This window comes from Lissotriton helveticus, chromosome 11, assembly GCF_964261635.1.
Source record: "Lissotriton helveticus chromosome 11, aLisHel1.1, whole genome shotgun sequence".
Lineage (NCBI taxonomy): Eukaryota > Metazoa > Chordata > Amphibia > Caudata > Salamandridae > Lissotriton > Lissotriton helveticus.
The window spans coordinates 56,451,157-56,466,646 of record NC_136072.1 but is presented as its reverse complement, the minus strand read 5'-3'; the positions used below and the strand labels follow the sequence as shown (position 1 = coordinate 56,466,646).

The following is a 15,490-nucleotide window of genomic DNA, read 5'->3' as shown; positions in this document are numbered from 1 at the left end:
TTATTTGCCTTTAAACAAAATGTTAGGGGCACATGTATTAAACTTCATTTTTGCAATTACCAAATAGCGATTTTTAAGAAATGGCTATTTGGTAATAGCAAAATGCAATGCATCTATTAAGGGTGCAAATAGCAATTCTCTAATTGCAAATTCTTAAGAATCGCAATCGAAATCACAATTAGAGAATCGCTATTTGCTATTGCAACTCCATTCTTTCCTATAGGCCTCAAGGCCCATATGTGGAAATGGTCATGCATTGCCTAAATTGCGAATACCTAATTGGTAATCACAAATTAGGTAATGCAGAGGTAAGGGTGTCCAGGGGCCTAAGGCCCCACTGAGGCACCCATAACAAACAAATGTGCACATGTAAGGGAAACACACTTTCCCCAGAGGCATGCGTGGGTCACATAGCACTTTGAAAAATGAAGTTGATGTTAATTAGCGTTTCCTAAATGCACAGTTCGCATTTAGGAAAGGCTTCTTGCATGTGCATTAGGGAATCGCAAACTGCGATTCCCTATTTGCATTCGCAATTTAGGTAATCGCAAGATAATGCAATTACCTAAATTGCGAATCTAAAAACTGTCATGCAGAGCAAAAGGCCATTTTGCAATCGCAAACAGCCGATTTTTGCGAATCGCACTGTTTGTGATCGCAAAATTGCTTGTTGCATGTGGCCGTTAGATCTCAGGGCCGTTTTTCACACTGTCACTTACACCATCTTGATACAGAAATTGCATGCAGCGGACATTGAGGGGAAAGCTTTAGAAGGCCTTATTTCCTTTCTGTCTAACAGGGCTCAAGCTGTCAATCCATCCTCCTTCTCATTGAAAAGAAAGATGGTACTTTGTTGGGGTCCCTCAGGGCTTGACCATGATCTCCACCTTTTTTTATATAAATATCTTGTTGGGTCAAGTTGATTCAGAGGTTTGGCCTTTAGTTAACATTGTGCCTGAATTACACACAAATTATGGTCACTGTGGTTTACTAAACCCACAACAGTTGCCACCAGACATGCTTGTTTGATTTAAGTAGCTGATCGGGATGCGTAGAAATACCGGTAAGTCAATTGGGATATAAAAATGAACCCCTTTCTTTTGCCCCCTGCCAATCACACATACACTAAAATGGTAGCCCCTGGAGTGCATATTATTATATGACAAATTTTTACAACACAAACTCATAGGTTTATAAAGTAGCATTGTCAAAATGTTGTGCTTTCACTATAGGTGAGGGTGTTATTTAAACATTGACACACAGGATATACTGCCGCAAACATAGCAGTAGTAGCGGCCAGCATGACTCGTGGGTGAGAGGGTGGGGTGGGTCGCGCGGGGAGGAGGTCGCACGGGGAGGGGGGTAATAAAGGAAAAATGTTTAACTTAGCTTGGCATCCGGTCGCGCATCGCATCACGTCTCCTCTCTCTGCTTTTACAGGAAGCAGGCAGCCTCCCTCTCCTCCCCTAAGCCAATCACAAGGCTGCAATGGCAGCGTTGTGATTGGCTAGGAGGCCGAGCCCACAGGTGTCTACGGGGAGGTCATTCTCTCTATGTAGGCTGATATAGAGAAAATGCAGAGTGTGCAAGACTGGTTTGGTCGGGCCTGGGCCAACCAATCAATCAGTGCCCACAACAGTGGTCAAGCCACTCCTCCTCTGCCTGGAGCAGTTGCGCCCACCAGCCCGCCCCCAACCGAACCCTGCCGTCTGCTTTCTCGCAGTGTGAGAAGCAGAAACAAAAAATAGTATTTAAAATACCATTTTATGTTTCTGCTTCTTGCAGTGCAAGAAAGTATTGGGGCGACGCTCCTCCACCCTCATGGAGGAGCTGCCCCTGCATAGCAGAGTACCCTCACCACCAAACTCACAGTACGCCAGCTTTATTTAGAGTGGGGTAAACCCTCATGTTTCTGCTGGTAGTACCCTGCTAGCTCAGCCGCTGGAGGAAACCTTACACAGACGGCTGGACAGACTTGGAGCCACTGGTGTAATTATCATGGACCTTCCACCCAAAATAGGATGGATAGTCTAAGGAACTACTTTTCCAGTTTGAGACTGCCAGGAAAAGCCCAGTGGCTCTGGACAGAAGCACAAAAATAATGACAAGTAATCATGTTCATTATAAATAAATGTATTCATTGTTTTCAGCATGTGCCTTAATAATACAAACAATAAAAATATTAAAATTAAAATAAAACACAAGTTCTAAAAGTGATTACATTTACGTAGTGCAATTCAAAAACATTGTAAAGATACAATTGGTCTGTTCCACAACAGTAAACAGGCGACAGGCAGGATGACAGGTAAGTAACAGATCATGTACAAATCCAATTTGAAGAAATGAAAACGTTGTAAAAAAGTAAATAATTACATTTTTGCCAAATCTATATGACTATAAAACTGCACATCATATTGTCTAACGTAATGCTCTGTATAATAAAGTGTTGTTAGTATAAGGCAGGTCTGTAGCAATACCAACACATACATAAAAATTAGTTTGGGTTTAGTTGTTCTTGATCTTGCCAGTTATTGTCCAAGTAGTCCAGATATAAGCGGAGGCTGCATTGTAGATCACAGAGTGGTTTGTCCTATAAAATAGATGTAAGGTATCTGTATATTACAAAATATTATGTGCATCAAAAAAGGGAACTAGCCATTTCATGCTGGCAGTAGTTGTCTTAGGATGAAATCATATAACGTGCATGATAGTTCCACTGACCCCCCCAAGGCATTGTCACATTGTTCATCGCAGTCTTTTGTTATTTTTCCATTTGGCTGTATATGTTTTACGAGAAAGTATGCCCAGACAAAACTTAATGTGCAGCATATGTTGTGCTTCAATATGTATTTCATCTAAATAGGTCTCCAAACCAACGTGATCTTTATATAAGAGAAATCTGTACACCAAGGAATTGCTCTTGCCAGTTTTATAAACGTCTGTAACCTTATATTGGGATTTTGTTTTTGAAAAACTGAAACTATACACAGAAGTTGCATGAAATATGGCTGTCTCCCTGTACATTTTCAGTGCCTATAGAGGAGGCACAGTGGCTCCTGTGGGGGCATCAGGAAAGCAGAGATCTTTAAATATGGTGGGCTGTGGTCTAGCACGGCCAGTGAAGTGCATACCTTTCTTCATTACATTTTATATGGTGAATGTTTATAGAGTGCCTATATAAGACTCTTTTGAAGTGCTTGTAATACTTAAGTCCATAATTAGAATAACACAATCCTTCAATCAATCAGGTAGTTTTACTTTTGTGATTTATGTTATTTGAATTCCTCACAAATAAACTTGGCAAAATATGTATCTATGTCAATTCCTTGTAAAAACTCCAATAACAAAAGGGTAGGGGTAAAATATAGACCTAGTACGGAAGAGTTTCAAAAGATCACCCTTTTATATGAATACATAGGGCCTGATTTTGACTTTGGTGGACAGGATTTACTCCATCTGTCCCAGTAGACATCTCTTGCATTGGCAGGAGCCATGGTCATGGCGGTTCCCGTCAATCCGTTTCAAAGTTTGACAGAAGGCACAGTCAACACGACGGAGCCATGCAGCAAAATGTAGATGTCTTTTTCATTTTCAAAAACAAAATTCCAAAGCAGGATTTTTTATTTTTTTTTAAATAAAAAAGAAATGACTCCTCAGCATGGGGTTTTCTCTGACTTGGGGGTCGAGTTGCAGTTTTTACTACTATTTACCATCAGGTTTTACCTGGCGGTGACAGACAGGGAAAAGTTGCCATTTGGTTGTCCACTCTAAATAGGGCATGGCAAAACCTCCACTTGGCCCTTACTCCGTCGGCCCAGTTGATGTTTATGTTGGTGGCAGAGATGGAGTAGTCTACGTCATTGACTTACTGACGGTCCACCCGACTCGCTGTTGAGACGTATTACCCTCGCCGCCTGACTCTGAAACTGGTCCATAGTCTTTCATTGGCAGATGAGAAGAACAACATTAGGCCAAAGGGAGAATGTAACTGAAAAATACATCAGCATAGAACATCAAAAGACCTCATTGTTATACATAATGTTTGCTTGGGGTAGTTTTGTTTCAATGGCAAGTACCCAATGACAATTAGAAAATTATTTGTCCGCTTGTGTCGGAAGGGCATCACGTCCGCAGTTCCTTTTGTCTTGCGGACTTCTCTGCAGAGCGGGGCACAGCACAGATCTGATATGGGTGTGGATGCAGTGTGGGTGCATTAACGTAGTCCATGTTGACACTTTTCACCCCCTCTGGAAGCCGAAAGGTGAAGACCCGGAGAAGGTTGGCGAAGAAGATAAAGAGCTCAATCCTGGCCAGCTGTTCCCCTAAACATACACGGTGTCCTGCAATAGAGAGAAGAAAAGAACTGGGGTCACCTAATTTAAAGTAATCTCCTCAAATATACAATCATCTAGATATGTTCGTAGTAATGATACCAATCATTAGAGGTAAGGGTGGCTTGTAATGTAAAGATTTTGTGTGATAAGTGCACACCATCGATCTGAATGCAGCATGGCTACAGGCATTCAGCTTAGGAAAATGTTTGTCTTAATCAGTTAACGTCCTTTTCCAAAATCTCTGAACATTTTGAGAACAAGACTGTATTCAGAAAAATGGCCCCTAAAGTATTTCTTTTGCTAGTTTGTTATTGAATTTTTGAGACTTTTTAAAATCTAATCATGTAAGTTGTTGACATATAAGTCTTCTATGTTCTCTCCTATAAAACTGTGGCTTTAGGAATTTATTAAAAACGTACACAAGCCCAAAACTGGATCATTAGAGCCTAATAGTTGTGCCTCTGGCATGTGGAGCACTGATGCAAAGTTAGTTAAGCTTAGAACTACACATCCTTGGGCAAGGCGGGGGGAGACAGACTAAACATGCCCCCTCCATCTATGTCCTTGGGTGATGTAGGGGTAGTTTAAGAATCCCTGTCCTTGGGCAAGACAATGTGTAGAGATCTGGAATGCCTCCATGGGTCTTTTTGCTAAACACCACATGACCTGGAATACTTTATATTTAATTATCTACGATGTCCTGAATATTGGGAGACACTTAAAAAAAATACAGCCCAGCAATCAAAGGGGGACAATGATAACATTGTTGTTCATCATGGAACATAGTGTGTCTTTGCTCTAAACTTCTTGAGTGTGAGTGGGTGAATTTAATTAAAGAGCATCAAGTTATTGTATTACAAGCAACCTGGGTTGTATCTGTCCCTCATTTATCAGGATACTCCACGTTTTTGGTTCTTACTATACCATCACTTTCACGAAGATCCAATATACACTTAGGGCCAGATGTATCAAAGCGTTTTAGCCATTTTGTGTCTATGGGAAAATGTGTTCATACATAAGCCCCTTAGTCATATGGGTGTCCTCTGATTTTTGCTCACTGATTAGGATTTATGTCTAACTTTGGTATTTCTAGTAGTCTTTCAGGGGTTTTCAACAGTTTTAGCCTGAAAGGCCAAAGCGGAAGATGGTGAAAACGTTGGTATCTTTGGCAATAATAATATGTACTTGGTAGAAGGTATTTTTATTTAAATAGATTTCTAACCTACTGCAGGAATCATACATATGATCATAACTATGCATGTGGAAGACGGCCTACCTAAGAATACCTATACTATACTTCTTGTTTGAATGCAAGTTGCTAGCTTTTATTGAATTGGTCTAAGACAGGGATTTCAGGTATGCTTCACCATCTCTCTTTTCCATACAAGAGAGCTTGCCTCTGATACCACAACAGAGGAAAGGAGACAGAAAAGTCTGCAATATGTTGGTCTGTGAGCTGTCATATGTGAACTAGATTGGTGTGTTGATGTTGTGCTATTAAACAGAGCAATAATGCAACTTTCTTTAATCAGGCCTTTTTGCAAGGTAGTATTGCCATGACAGTATTACTGTAAAAAAAATCATTAGCAGCCATTACTGACCACTTATTTGATTGTAATTAAATACACGTGAATTAAAGCTCATCCATTCATTTAATGTAAGTACCTTGCTGTTTTATTAAATTACACAAATGTACCTACATTGATATAGTGACAGTTTCTTTATTGCTGTCCCAATGAGATGGTGGAATTTAAATAAAAGGGCTCACACTGAGTTTAATACATTTATATTCAAAGACTGCTGCTTTACATGTAATGATTCACCACCTCTTTTGTTAATATCCATGACCACATTGGCACAAAAAGAGATTCCCCTTTTCATACCTTTAACCATCCACATTGTATTCATTTTACATATATGTCTCACATTAGTCCTTTATTTTTATATACACACGTATGGTCAAAAGGATCAGAAAACTTATCAAGACCAACCTCTGCTAAAAAGAAAAATAATGTAATTATAAGAAGTCACGTGGACCTGTTCCTGGTACCAGTAAAAAAAAACAAGCAAAAACTCCACTCCTTAGTGTGGTGATGTGCTCCTATTAGCTTTGCAGCTTCTCCCATGGTTTCAGATGTCACTCACACCTTTATGAGTTCAATATGAGTTCATTAACTTATGAATTATGATTAGGTCAGAAGAGCTGTGTCATGATAAGAGATAATGTCAAATGTTACCGTTTATTTAACAATGGTGTCCGCCATAGGTACAGGAGAAGTTGATTGATTGCAATATTTTCAGGAAACAAATGTAATATGAATTGACAAATATTGAATTTGAAAGAAGCTTATTTAGATTGTGGTTAAACTGAAAATTTGTCAAGCATCTGACCCTCCTCAATGTCCATTAGCATTTTGCTCAAAAAGACTTATTGTGTTCATAGACCAATTTACAATTTGGTATAACGTTTGTCACAGGTGTGCACCGACTATTAATCTTGAACAATTGACAAAGAAAAGGTAAGGAGAAAAGGAAATTTGTCACATTTCTATCTTAATTTCCGTTCTAAGCATTGCTTACCTGCAGAGAAGGGTAAAAAGGCATTGCTGGTCACAAAATGTCCATCCTTGTCCAAGAAATGGTCTGGATTGAATTGCCGGGGTGTCTTCCAGTGTGCCGGATCATACAGTGAAGAGGACAGATTAGCTATCAAATTGGTGCCCTGAAAGCAACAAACCTGCTATTAGTAAAATAATTCTTTGTGTCTGCTTACATCAACCAACTAGTTGTGAAATAAATAACACTAGTCCACAATACTCTTACAAAGTGTTACATGATAAAACGGGATATTAAAAATATTGTGGTATAAATCAACACATTTAAGTATGTGGTCATACTGAGAATGAAAGAAAAATTCTGTTCTACTCTCAAATTGAGGCTGAACTAGTGTCTTCTTTTAACCAAGATATATGTCTGTATTTCAGTCAGAATACTTGATGGCACAGCCTGCTTCCGGACTCAGTATTATAAATAGGGCTCCCGGTTTTATGGTATTTTTTCTTTTTACATTTCCGCCTGTATTTATCCATATTTATTTTTGGGCTATTTTTTCTGTATTTATCCATATTTATTTTGTGTTTTGCGTACAAATGTAGTTGCAAAACTGTACATTTCCGTATTTATTTAAATAATAAACGTGCACTCGTACTTTGATGTCATATTTTAGCTGGCAAATATTAGCATTTTGCTACAAATGTATATTGACACATGCAGTTATTTAAAGAAATGTCATCCTGGTTTTTAATTTCCCATGCTATCCATCTGATCAGCTGTTGGGCTATAAATCATTAAAGACAGAATGAAGAGTCACTTAAAAGCAGAAAATGTTTCTGTATTTATCCACTTTTAAAGATATATATGCAGACAGAAAACCCATTGTCTGTCTGCTTCAACACCCTGCACTTGGGTCCGGACTGAATATACACATGATTGACATGGTCTTACATCAGCACACCGCACTATCTTCACAGAACAATGAGTGTGCTTTAGAATTGTGAAAAAATGTTGCCCATTATGCATGGTTTTTGAATAGATGACTACATGATGGTTTCCATTTTGCCAATCACATATCTTAGTCTATTGGTGTTTCCCTTGATTCCGGGTGATGAAGAAGAACTATTATTGTACGTGCAGTGTCCCACCCATGTAAGACACAAAACATGCAAGGTTTTGTTTTTGTAACGTATTATGACACAAGCCATCTTATGTTCAATTTCCGCCCAGAAGAAGTCTAGGGTTATACACCCAATGACGAAACACATGTTGGCTGGCCTGTAAAGTTACACACCATTAAATCTACACTTGAAGAAAGAACACTTTGTCATCATCTGTTAACAATGCTCACCTTTATGTTGTAATTACGTATATGCGTGTGCACTGGTCTTGTTGTCATCAGGATCAGAGAGGAGTTTGGGAGTTCCCCAAATTCCAAGGCAAACCAGGCCATGAAATTGCCACTTCGCATAACTTGAGTGAGTTTTATACCATGGAATATTCCACACTCCAGAAAATAATGGTAGTAAATGCATTTAAACCCATCAGGTAGCCCTTTCTGGATTTATGGAATGTATCAAAATTATGATTTCAGCTTTAAATTCACTTGTACAAACAAATAGGGTACTGGATTTTCACATGGTTTGGCCAATCTCCAAAGTAAGTCTTTAAGGAAAAGCTAGATTGACAACTAGTTTGGCAGTGCCTACTATGGCAGTATAAGATACCAATCAGATCCATTTTGCAGATGTTGCTCATCTGATGTTGGTATTGCTGTCTTTTTGCATAATTTGCTGTCATACTTGTTAGTCATCTCCACCAAACCTAAAGGCAATTTTTGTATTTCTGTTTTCATCAAATCGAGATTAACATTAACATATGTCACGTAAATGTGATATTAAATATGAGGTAGAGTGGAAGTGTAGGGATTAGATTGATGATTTAACGCATCAGAATATATTATATAGTTCTAAGTGTACATTTTCGGGAAGTCTTTCCAGACATTTTCAAATTTGTCTATCTGGTCTTTGGACTTTTAAAGCATATTCTTCTTAGCAGCTAAGTGCATCATTTCTTGTGTTCACCCGGATATATTCAGTCAAATTTTTCCAGTTTTGTGAAAAGTGAATCTCTTGATCAACAATGCCTTAGTGACCCAAGACATTTCCCTTGAAGGAAGTCCTCCACATTTGGGATATTGTTAAACAAGATAGTTGTGACTTTTAACTCAATTTTTGTAATAAACTTTTGATTTATTATTTAATATTCAACTATTCAGTTTAGTATTTAAAGACTTTTGTCCTTTTACAATAACATTGTTTGTAGATTCTGTAGGGTTAAATCTATCCGGCATAGCCCTAGGGCATTATACAGCCTTGGTTTTCCCTCTTTTATTACGTTGACTATTAATTTTAAAATGCACCTGAAAAGTAATACACCTGTAAAGTAAGTGGTGTGGAATATTCTGACCAGGCTTGAAACTCTGATACCTACGGTTGCCATTAACATAAAAAAATATTTGTTTATGAAGGATATATAGATTGATCATGGATATTTAATCCACATGTAGACATAGATATTAATCTCTTGATTAGTAATTCTTAGTAATATCAGGAGATCTCATTTGATACAAAGCCAGGTATTACAAATATAGCTGTTTGTAAAGCGTTGAAGTCGATCTTATTTTACACTATGAATTATGTTTCACAACTAAAATTCATTTTAAACAAAACATGTCAGGGTAAACTTTGCTAATTCATGGTAATGCACGTTGTGACAGAGTAGTGAGTAAATTAAGTGGAAATTGCTAAAATACCCTTCTAGAAGCTATATTGGGTTAATATCCTATAGAAGACACAATAGAGATGTATGATGAGGATGTTATTTCTGTACTGGATATAAGGGTGACATTCTACAATTTAAATAAAATGGGCGTGTGGTTACACAAAAAAGATTGGAAAGTTTGATGCCATTCACAAGTGGATATGCCCATTAGCGTATCTGGGATGCAAACAACTGAAATACAAACTGTGTTTTTTTGGCATGGCGGTGAGTTTCGTAATGTAAAACTATTGATTGTATTATGCTATTTATGTTATCAGCATGGTGCTCATTGAACTGTATTTGTAGATATCAAATATTATTCTCCTGAAGAAGGGCGTCACCTGAAGAAGGGAGTCATTAGATCCTGAAGTACATTGAGTTGGGATATATCTATATTATGATTTATAACAAATCGATTTCAATGAAAAATGAAGAAGAAAACAAAATAGTTTTTGGGTAAATTTATTAAGGGGGCATAGTAAATTACATGAATTGTGTGATTGTGTGTGATTTAGTCAGGAAGACACCTGTTTATGGTCCCAATTTGTAGCGTAGAACAAGTTCCATGCACCCAAAAGATTATCAAATTAAGCAAAGTAATCTGTGAGTACACAATAAATGCATTAAATTATCTCTTCCCCAGTCACCCAAGCACAATAAGTAGCCTATCTACTAGAGTCAAAGCTATACTTGGGCAATCACATCAAAACCTGTGTAAATCAGCCCATCACCATCTCCTCTTAACCACTTAAAACACTACAATATACATACCCTACAGTGGACTATGCAATGTGTTTCACTGAGGACTGCAATTGATAGGCCAAGGTAATGCCTTTATGAAAATCCATCTTAAATATGCATTGGTCCTCTGAAGGGAGTGCATTGAGCAGTCTATTGGATGACCAATGCATAGCCATTAGACAAATGTTTCCATAATCTTTGATACTCTACCTGGGAGCATGACATGATTGGTAATTGTGCCACTTTTTAATTTCCATTAGGCTGTGGGCTAGAGGGAATGCTTACCATGACTAAACCATGCACCCCTAAACCCCATTCTATTTGTCAATTTTTGCACGGTGGGGCTCATTTGACCTGTTTTTTTGCGAAGGCTGATCTTGGTATCCAGCCTGGCACTGCCTCGCTGTCTCTGAAAGCCAGATCTGTTTGAAAATAACCTAATGTGCAGCAGTATCATCTTCAGTAACCCTAAAGATCTTGTTAAACCCTGACTCACTTTCTTAAGCAAAAATATCCTAGGCACATTGATAGACTCCACACCTTAAGAAATCTAAAGTTTTTTGGGTCTCTGGATGTGCCTTGAGTATTTGTAGTGACTATAATGGTAATGGTATGTATGCATCTTCAGAATTCTATACCGGAATAGACCTGTAGTGAGAAATGAAACACAACATCTCAAAACAGAAGTGTGCCTTTGTGTGCAAGAACACCACTCTGTGCCATAGGTAAACCGCCACCACTTTTATGTTAATACCTTGTGGATAGTAATCCTTTCAGCATCTGCTTGCTTTGCAGATGAATTCACAACATTCGTGAGTGCAAGCGTTGTTGAATAAAAAGCACTACAGTTCAAGCCATTTTGTTTTTTAAAGTGATATTGTTGCTTCACCTTCCCACCTACCCCGTTACAAATTTCAGGTGTTTCTGTACCTTCTCAATGTTGAATCCTTGCAGTGAGGTCTTCTTCACAACCTGCCTCACAAACCCAAAGGATGTGACATTGCTGTAGCGTTGGATCTCGTGAATCACAGCATTGGTGTATGGAAGTCTCAACCGGTCCTCATACTGGATGATCTCAGAGTCTTCTAGGACAGTGTCCAACTCCTTCTGCACTTTCTCTGTGAAGAGACATTTAGAGCTTATGACAGGAAAAGTACAAACCAGTTTATATGACAGTCCTATGACATTTTAAATATACATACCCTAGGTAAACAGACACTCTATGCTGTTTGATGCCTCTAATACATGGAAATGATGCTATTATCCTTGGGTCCCATCCCAAAGTCAACTTTGTGGGCATGTGGGCCATGTGATCACAGATATTTATTCTGCAAATAAACATTAACTAGTCAAGTAAAAGGTTTTTCCAATGACCTTCTGCTTGAACACTCACGGGCCTATTTATGAGCCGGTTCGCATCTTTGTTGCACCACTCAACATGGTGCAAGAGCGACGCAAACTTCACATGTGATTTATAAAGCCACAAAAGGCCACTTTGCCTGATCCTGAGTGGCTCTATTACCTAGTCAAGTAAAAGGTGCATCCAATGACCTCCTGAATGAACACCCAGGGGCCAATTTATGAGCCGGTTTGCATTGCTGTTGCACCACACAACATGGTGCAAGGGCGACGCAAACTTCACGTGTGATTTATAAAGCCACACAAGGCCACTTTGCATGATCCTGAGTGGCTCCATTACCTAGTCAAGTAAAAGGTGCTTCCAATGATCTCCTGATTGATCACCCAGGGGCCTATTTAAGAGCTGGTTTCCATCGATGTTGCACCACACAACATCGTGCAAGAGAGACGCAAACTTGTAAAGCCACAAAAGGCCACTTTGCATGATCCTGAGTGGCTCCATAAATCTGGAGTAAATCACTGCGTTGCCTTTCCCTGCCCTGGGAAGGCATTCCATGGGTGTTGCATGGGTGTTCCCAAGCAACTCCCATGGTTTTTGACTCATTCCCATGTTTACCAGAACTGGAAAACTTGGGACTGCTCCAAAAAGATACGCCTTCTTCCTATTTCTATGTGTGCTGAATTCTACAGCACACATAGAAAGAAGAATATGTCTCTCAGGATTGTTTTTGTGCAGGAAGTGAAGTGATCCCTACCTGCACATTTGTGCAGGAAGGTGTCCCTTCCAGCACAAACAAAAATCCTACCTACAACAGATTGTCATCCCCATTATTTTATTTGTTTTTCAACACCAGCATTATTCCAAGAGCAGATTTTGAGAAAAGATTTGGAGAGTGTATAGTTCAAAATTACTACATCAGGAATCTATAGCAGACCATGAAGAAAAGGATCTATTGATGGTGAATTAAAACCCATTGACTAATGTAGACTCATTATTAAAACGCACATGATTGGATGATTTGATTGATTGCCTTGTACACATTAACCACTAAATGATCATCACCATTTGAGAAATAAACATCTGATCTATTGAAGTTTATAGTTACCCCATTAACTTTTGCGTAGATATATTGTTCATAAGAGGAACTTGATAATATTTGTTTATTAGGTTTTAAGATTAAGGAATAGTTCATTTTTCCCACTCTTCTGACTAGAATTCCCTTAGCTAGGAGAACTGATTGTTTCTCACATACTTTGTCGACACAAAACAGAGACTAAAACTCCGGTTGTGCTATTAGTTGATGAGTGACTTGTTATAAAATGAATCCTCAATAGATCAGTTGATCTTACATTTGGGAAATCAGGATAAGAAGAGAGCAGTCTAAAGCATCAGATCTATTTAAAACTTCATGTGATCCTTTAGAAGAGTGCAAAGTTTGAGAGCTGATCAATCTTCAGACTCAATCACGATGAAAAGCAAGGCGTCAGGATTACAGGGACTGTGGTTGGTGGATCAGTCATTCAGGTACGTATTAGAGTCAGGATTGGACTCGAGAACAGTTCATTCTGATTGTTTGCCGGGTCTTTCAGGTAGTTAAGTCACCTGAAGTTACAAAACAACCCAAAGATTTGTTGAGCTGTAAGTGTTTTTTGAAAAGATGATTTATGCCTGATAGCATTTTTTTAATCAAGTTATCTGATTGAATATATTCATGCCAGCATGGAACACAGGTTTCAGAGCAATTACCATTAAAACTAGCAAACAAAACATAGGTCTATCATCAGTTTATTTCATTTCTGTTTGTTGGGGTGTTGATATCGATCAAGATGGATGCAATTATTGTTGGCAGGTTGTCATTAGGCAGAGTTTTAGGTGATGAACTTGATGTCTCAGTCACTGAGGTGGCAGCAGATTACACATTATTCCACCTAATTGGTTGAAGATTGGATAAGGTTTAAGAATAGGGGTGAATCTGAGATGTTTTGAGGAGGATCAGCCATTGCTTTTGGTTTCATCATTTTCTTAGTTAATTTCCTTAGCCTTTTCAATCTTTGCTTATGTATGAAAGGCTGCAAGTTTCCCTCCCCTTCATGATCAATTTTGACAGATTGCTGTTAGACCTTTAGCAAGTCCTACTGCATGACTTTATCAGAACTATTCTGATCCGCAGTGGGATTTAAAAAATATATTCGAGTCGGTGCTTGATAATCAGGTTCAAGATGCGATTTATGAGTGAAGGTTAGATCATTATCTTTGGACGATAAGTGTTGGTTAGAGGAATTTGTTGTCTCCATAGATTTTACATTTATAGATAACTCATTAGGTTAAGTGGGTTGTGAAGCTGAATAACTGGTCCTAGTTAGATAGTTGTCTGAGTTGTTTAGCACAAACTGATTTTCTTTGTCAGGAGCTGTACTTGGCCAACCAAATGGTCAATATGAAGAATACCAATGCTTTCTCTGTGTAACTTCTGGAAATTTCCTTTCGGCGATTCAGCAGTCTTACTTGACTTGATACTCTGTTAATTGTTTCTGTACTCGAGGCGTTGGTCTTTAACAAAATTATTTGGTCATTTGCCAGTTTGGTGTTGTGTAGGAGGGTGTCACCCATTGTCCTAAACAAGCCAGAAATTGGAAGAGTATTGAGATGAGTATGATGATCGAACACAGAAGAAAGGTAAGGTTGGGTTTATTGGGGTGGTATCTCTTTTGTTAAACAGCAATATTGTGTTCAGTAACATTGTTGGGATTACTTGGATAAGAAAGGGTTCATCTACATTTGCCAGAGTTGCTTAGTTTTCAAAACATTTATGTCAAAAGAGGGGTGTTGGAATTAATTAAGGAGACCTCATGGGGCCAAGCATTTTAAAAATCCTCCCGACCATAAATGAACTCAGTATAAAATAGTTGGGAGTGCTGGGTCGAAGACTGTCTGTGATTTTACAGAGTTGATCAATACTTTTGGAACAACACTGTTATTATAGGTTGATACATAAGGCTCATGGGTTATACTGCCAGCTGAAGATGTTTTGGCTTACTTGGCAGTTGACCTGAGGAGGACACAAGAGCAAGGATGATGTCTTCCCTGAAAGACCCAAAAATCAGACGATGCATGTGATCCAACGCCCGCATTTTTAATTTTTATTTTGTAGCTCCTAGAGGCCTTCTTTGTTAACCAGATCTGGCACTGTTTTGCAGTGCTTCTGAGATTTTGCCTGAGTACAGCTCAGTGTTTCTGATTTTTCTGAGACATGGTGAGCTGCCGATGACATTGCTCTGAAGAGTGAGCCATGCTGTCTCCTGCTTCCATCTAAGCTGAGCATCAGAGAACAAATCAGAATTACAAGCCAGACACCTAGCAGTAGCCCTGAGGTCTGGAGAAAACTGGACTCCACAAATCTGTGGTATCCCTAAGGATAGCGAAGTAAGGAAGTGAGGTATAGTGGGAGAGCCTGAATGTAGCCAGAGTGTCGGAAAGATGGTGATATTGCAGAAATGATCTAGTGTAGCAGATGCCTCGAAACAAGAGACTTGCATGCAAATATGTCCACAACGTTTGCTGCTGATCTGGTGGCATCCTGCCTCTCCCAGAAACAGAGTCCCAACTACATGGATGCTTGCCATCTTAATCTCCAAGGTGTCAGTGATGCTCTAAGCTGTTTTCCAAGATATTGTTGGTC

The 15,490-nt window shown here is 38.8% G+C and overlaps 1 protein-coding gene across 2 annotated transcripts in view; it reads right to left on the bottom strand.

The window, feature by feature from the left end:
* Nucleotides 1–2,117: 2,117 nt before the first annotated feature.
* LOC144792817 (cytochrome P450 2J4-like) overlaps nucleotides 2,118–15,490 on the bottom strand; it is a 59,233-nt gene continuing 45,860 nt past the window's right edge. For both annotated transcript variants that reach the window (XM_078668016.1, XM_078668017.1), the window contains exons 7-9: nucleotides 11,382–11,569; nucleotides 6,915–7,056; nucleotides 2,118–4,340 (exon numbers count right to left, since the gene is read on the bottom strand). In XM_078668016.1, coding sequence (XP_078524142.1) covers nucleotides 4,123–4,340; nucleotides 6,915–7,056; nucleotides 11,382–11,569 — 548 coding nt within the window. In that variant the 3' untranslated portion in view covers nucleotides 2,118–4,122. The remainder of the gene's footprint in view (nucleotides 4,341–6,914; nucleotides 7,057–11,381; nucleotides 11,570–15,490) is intronic.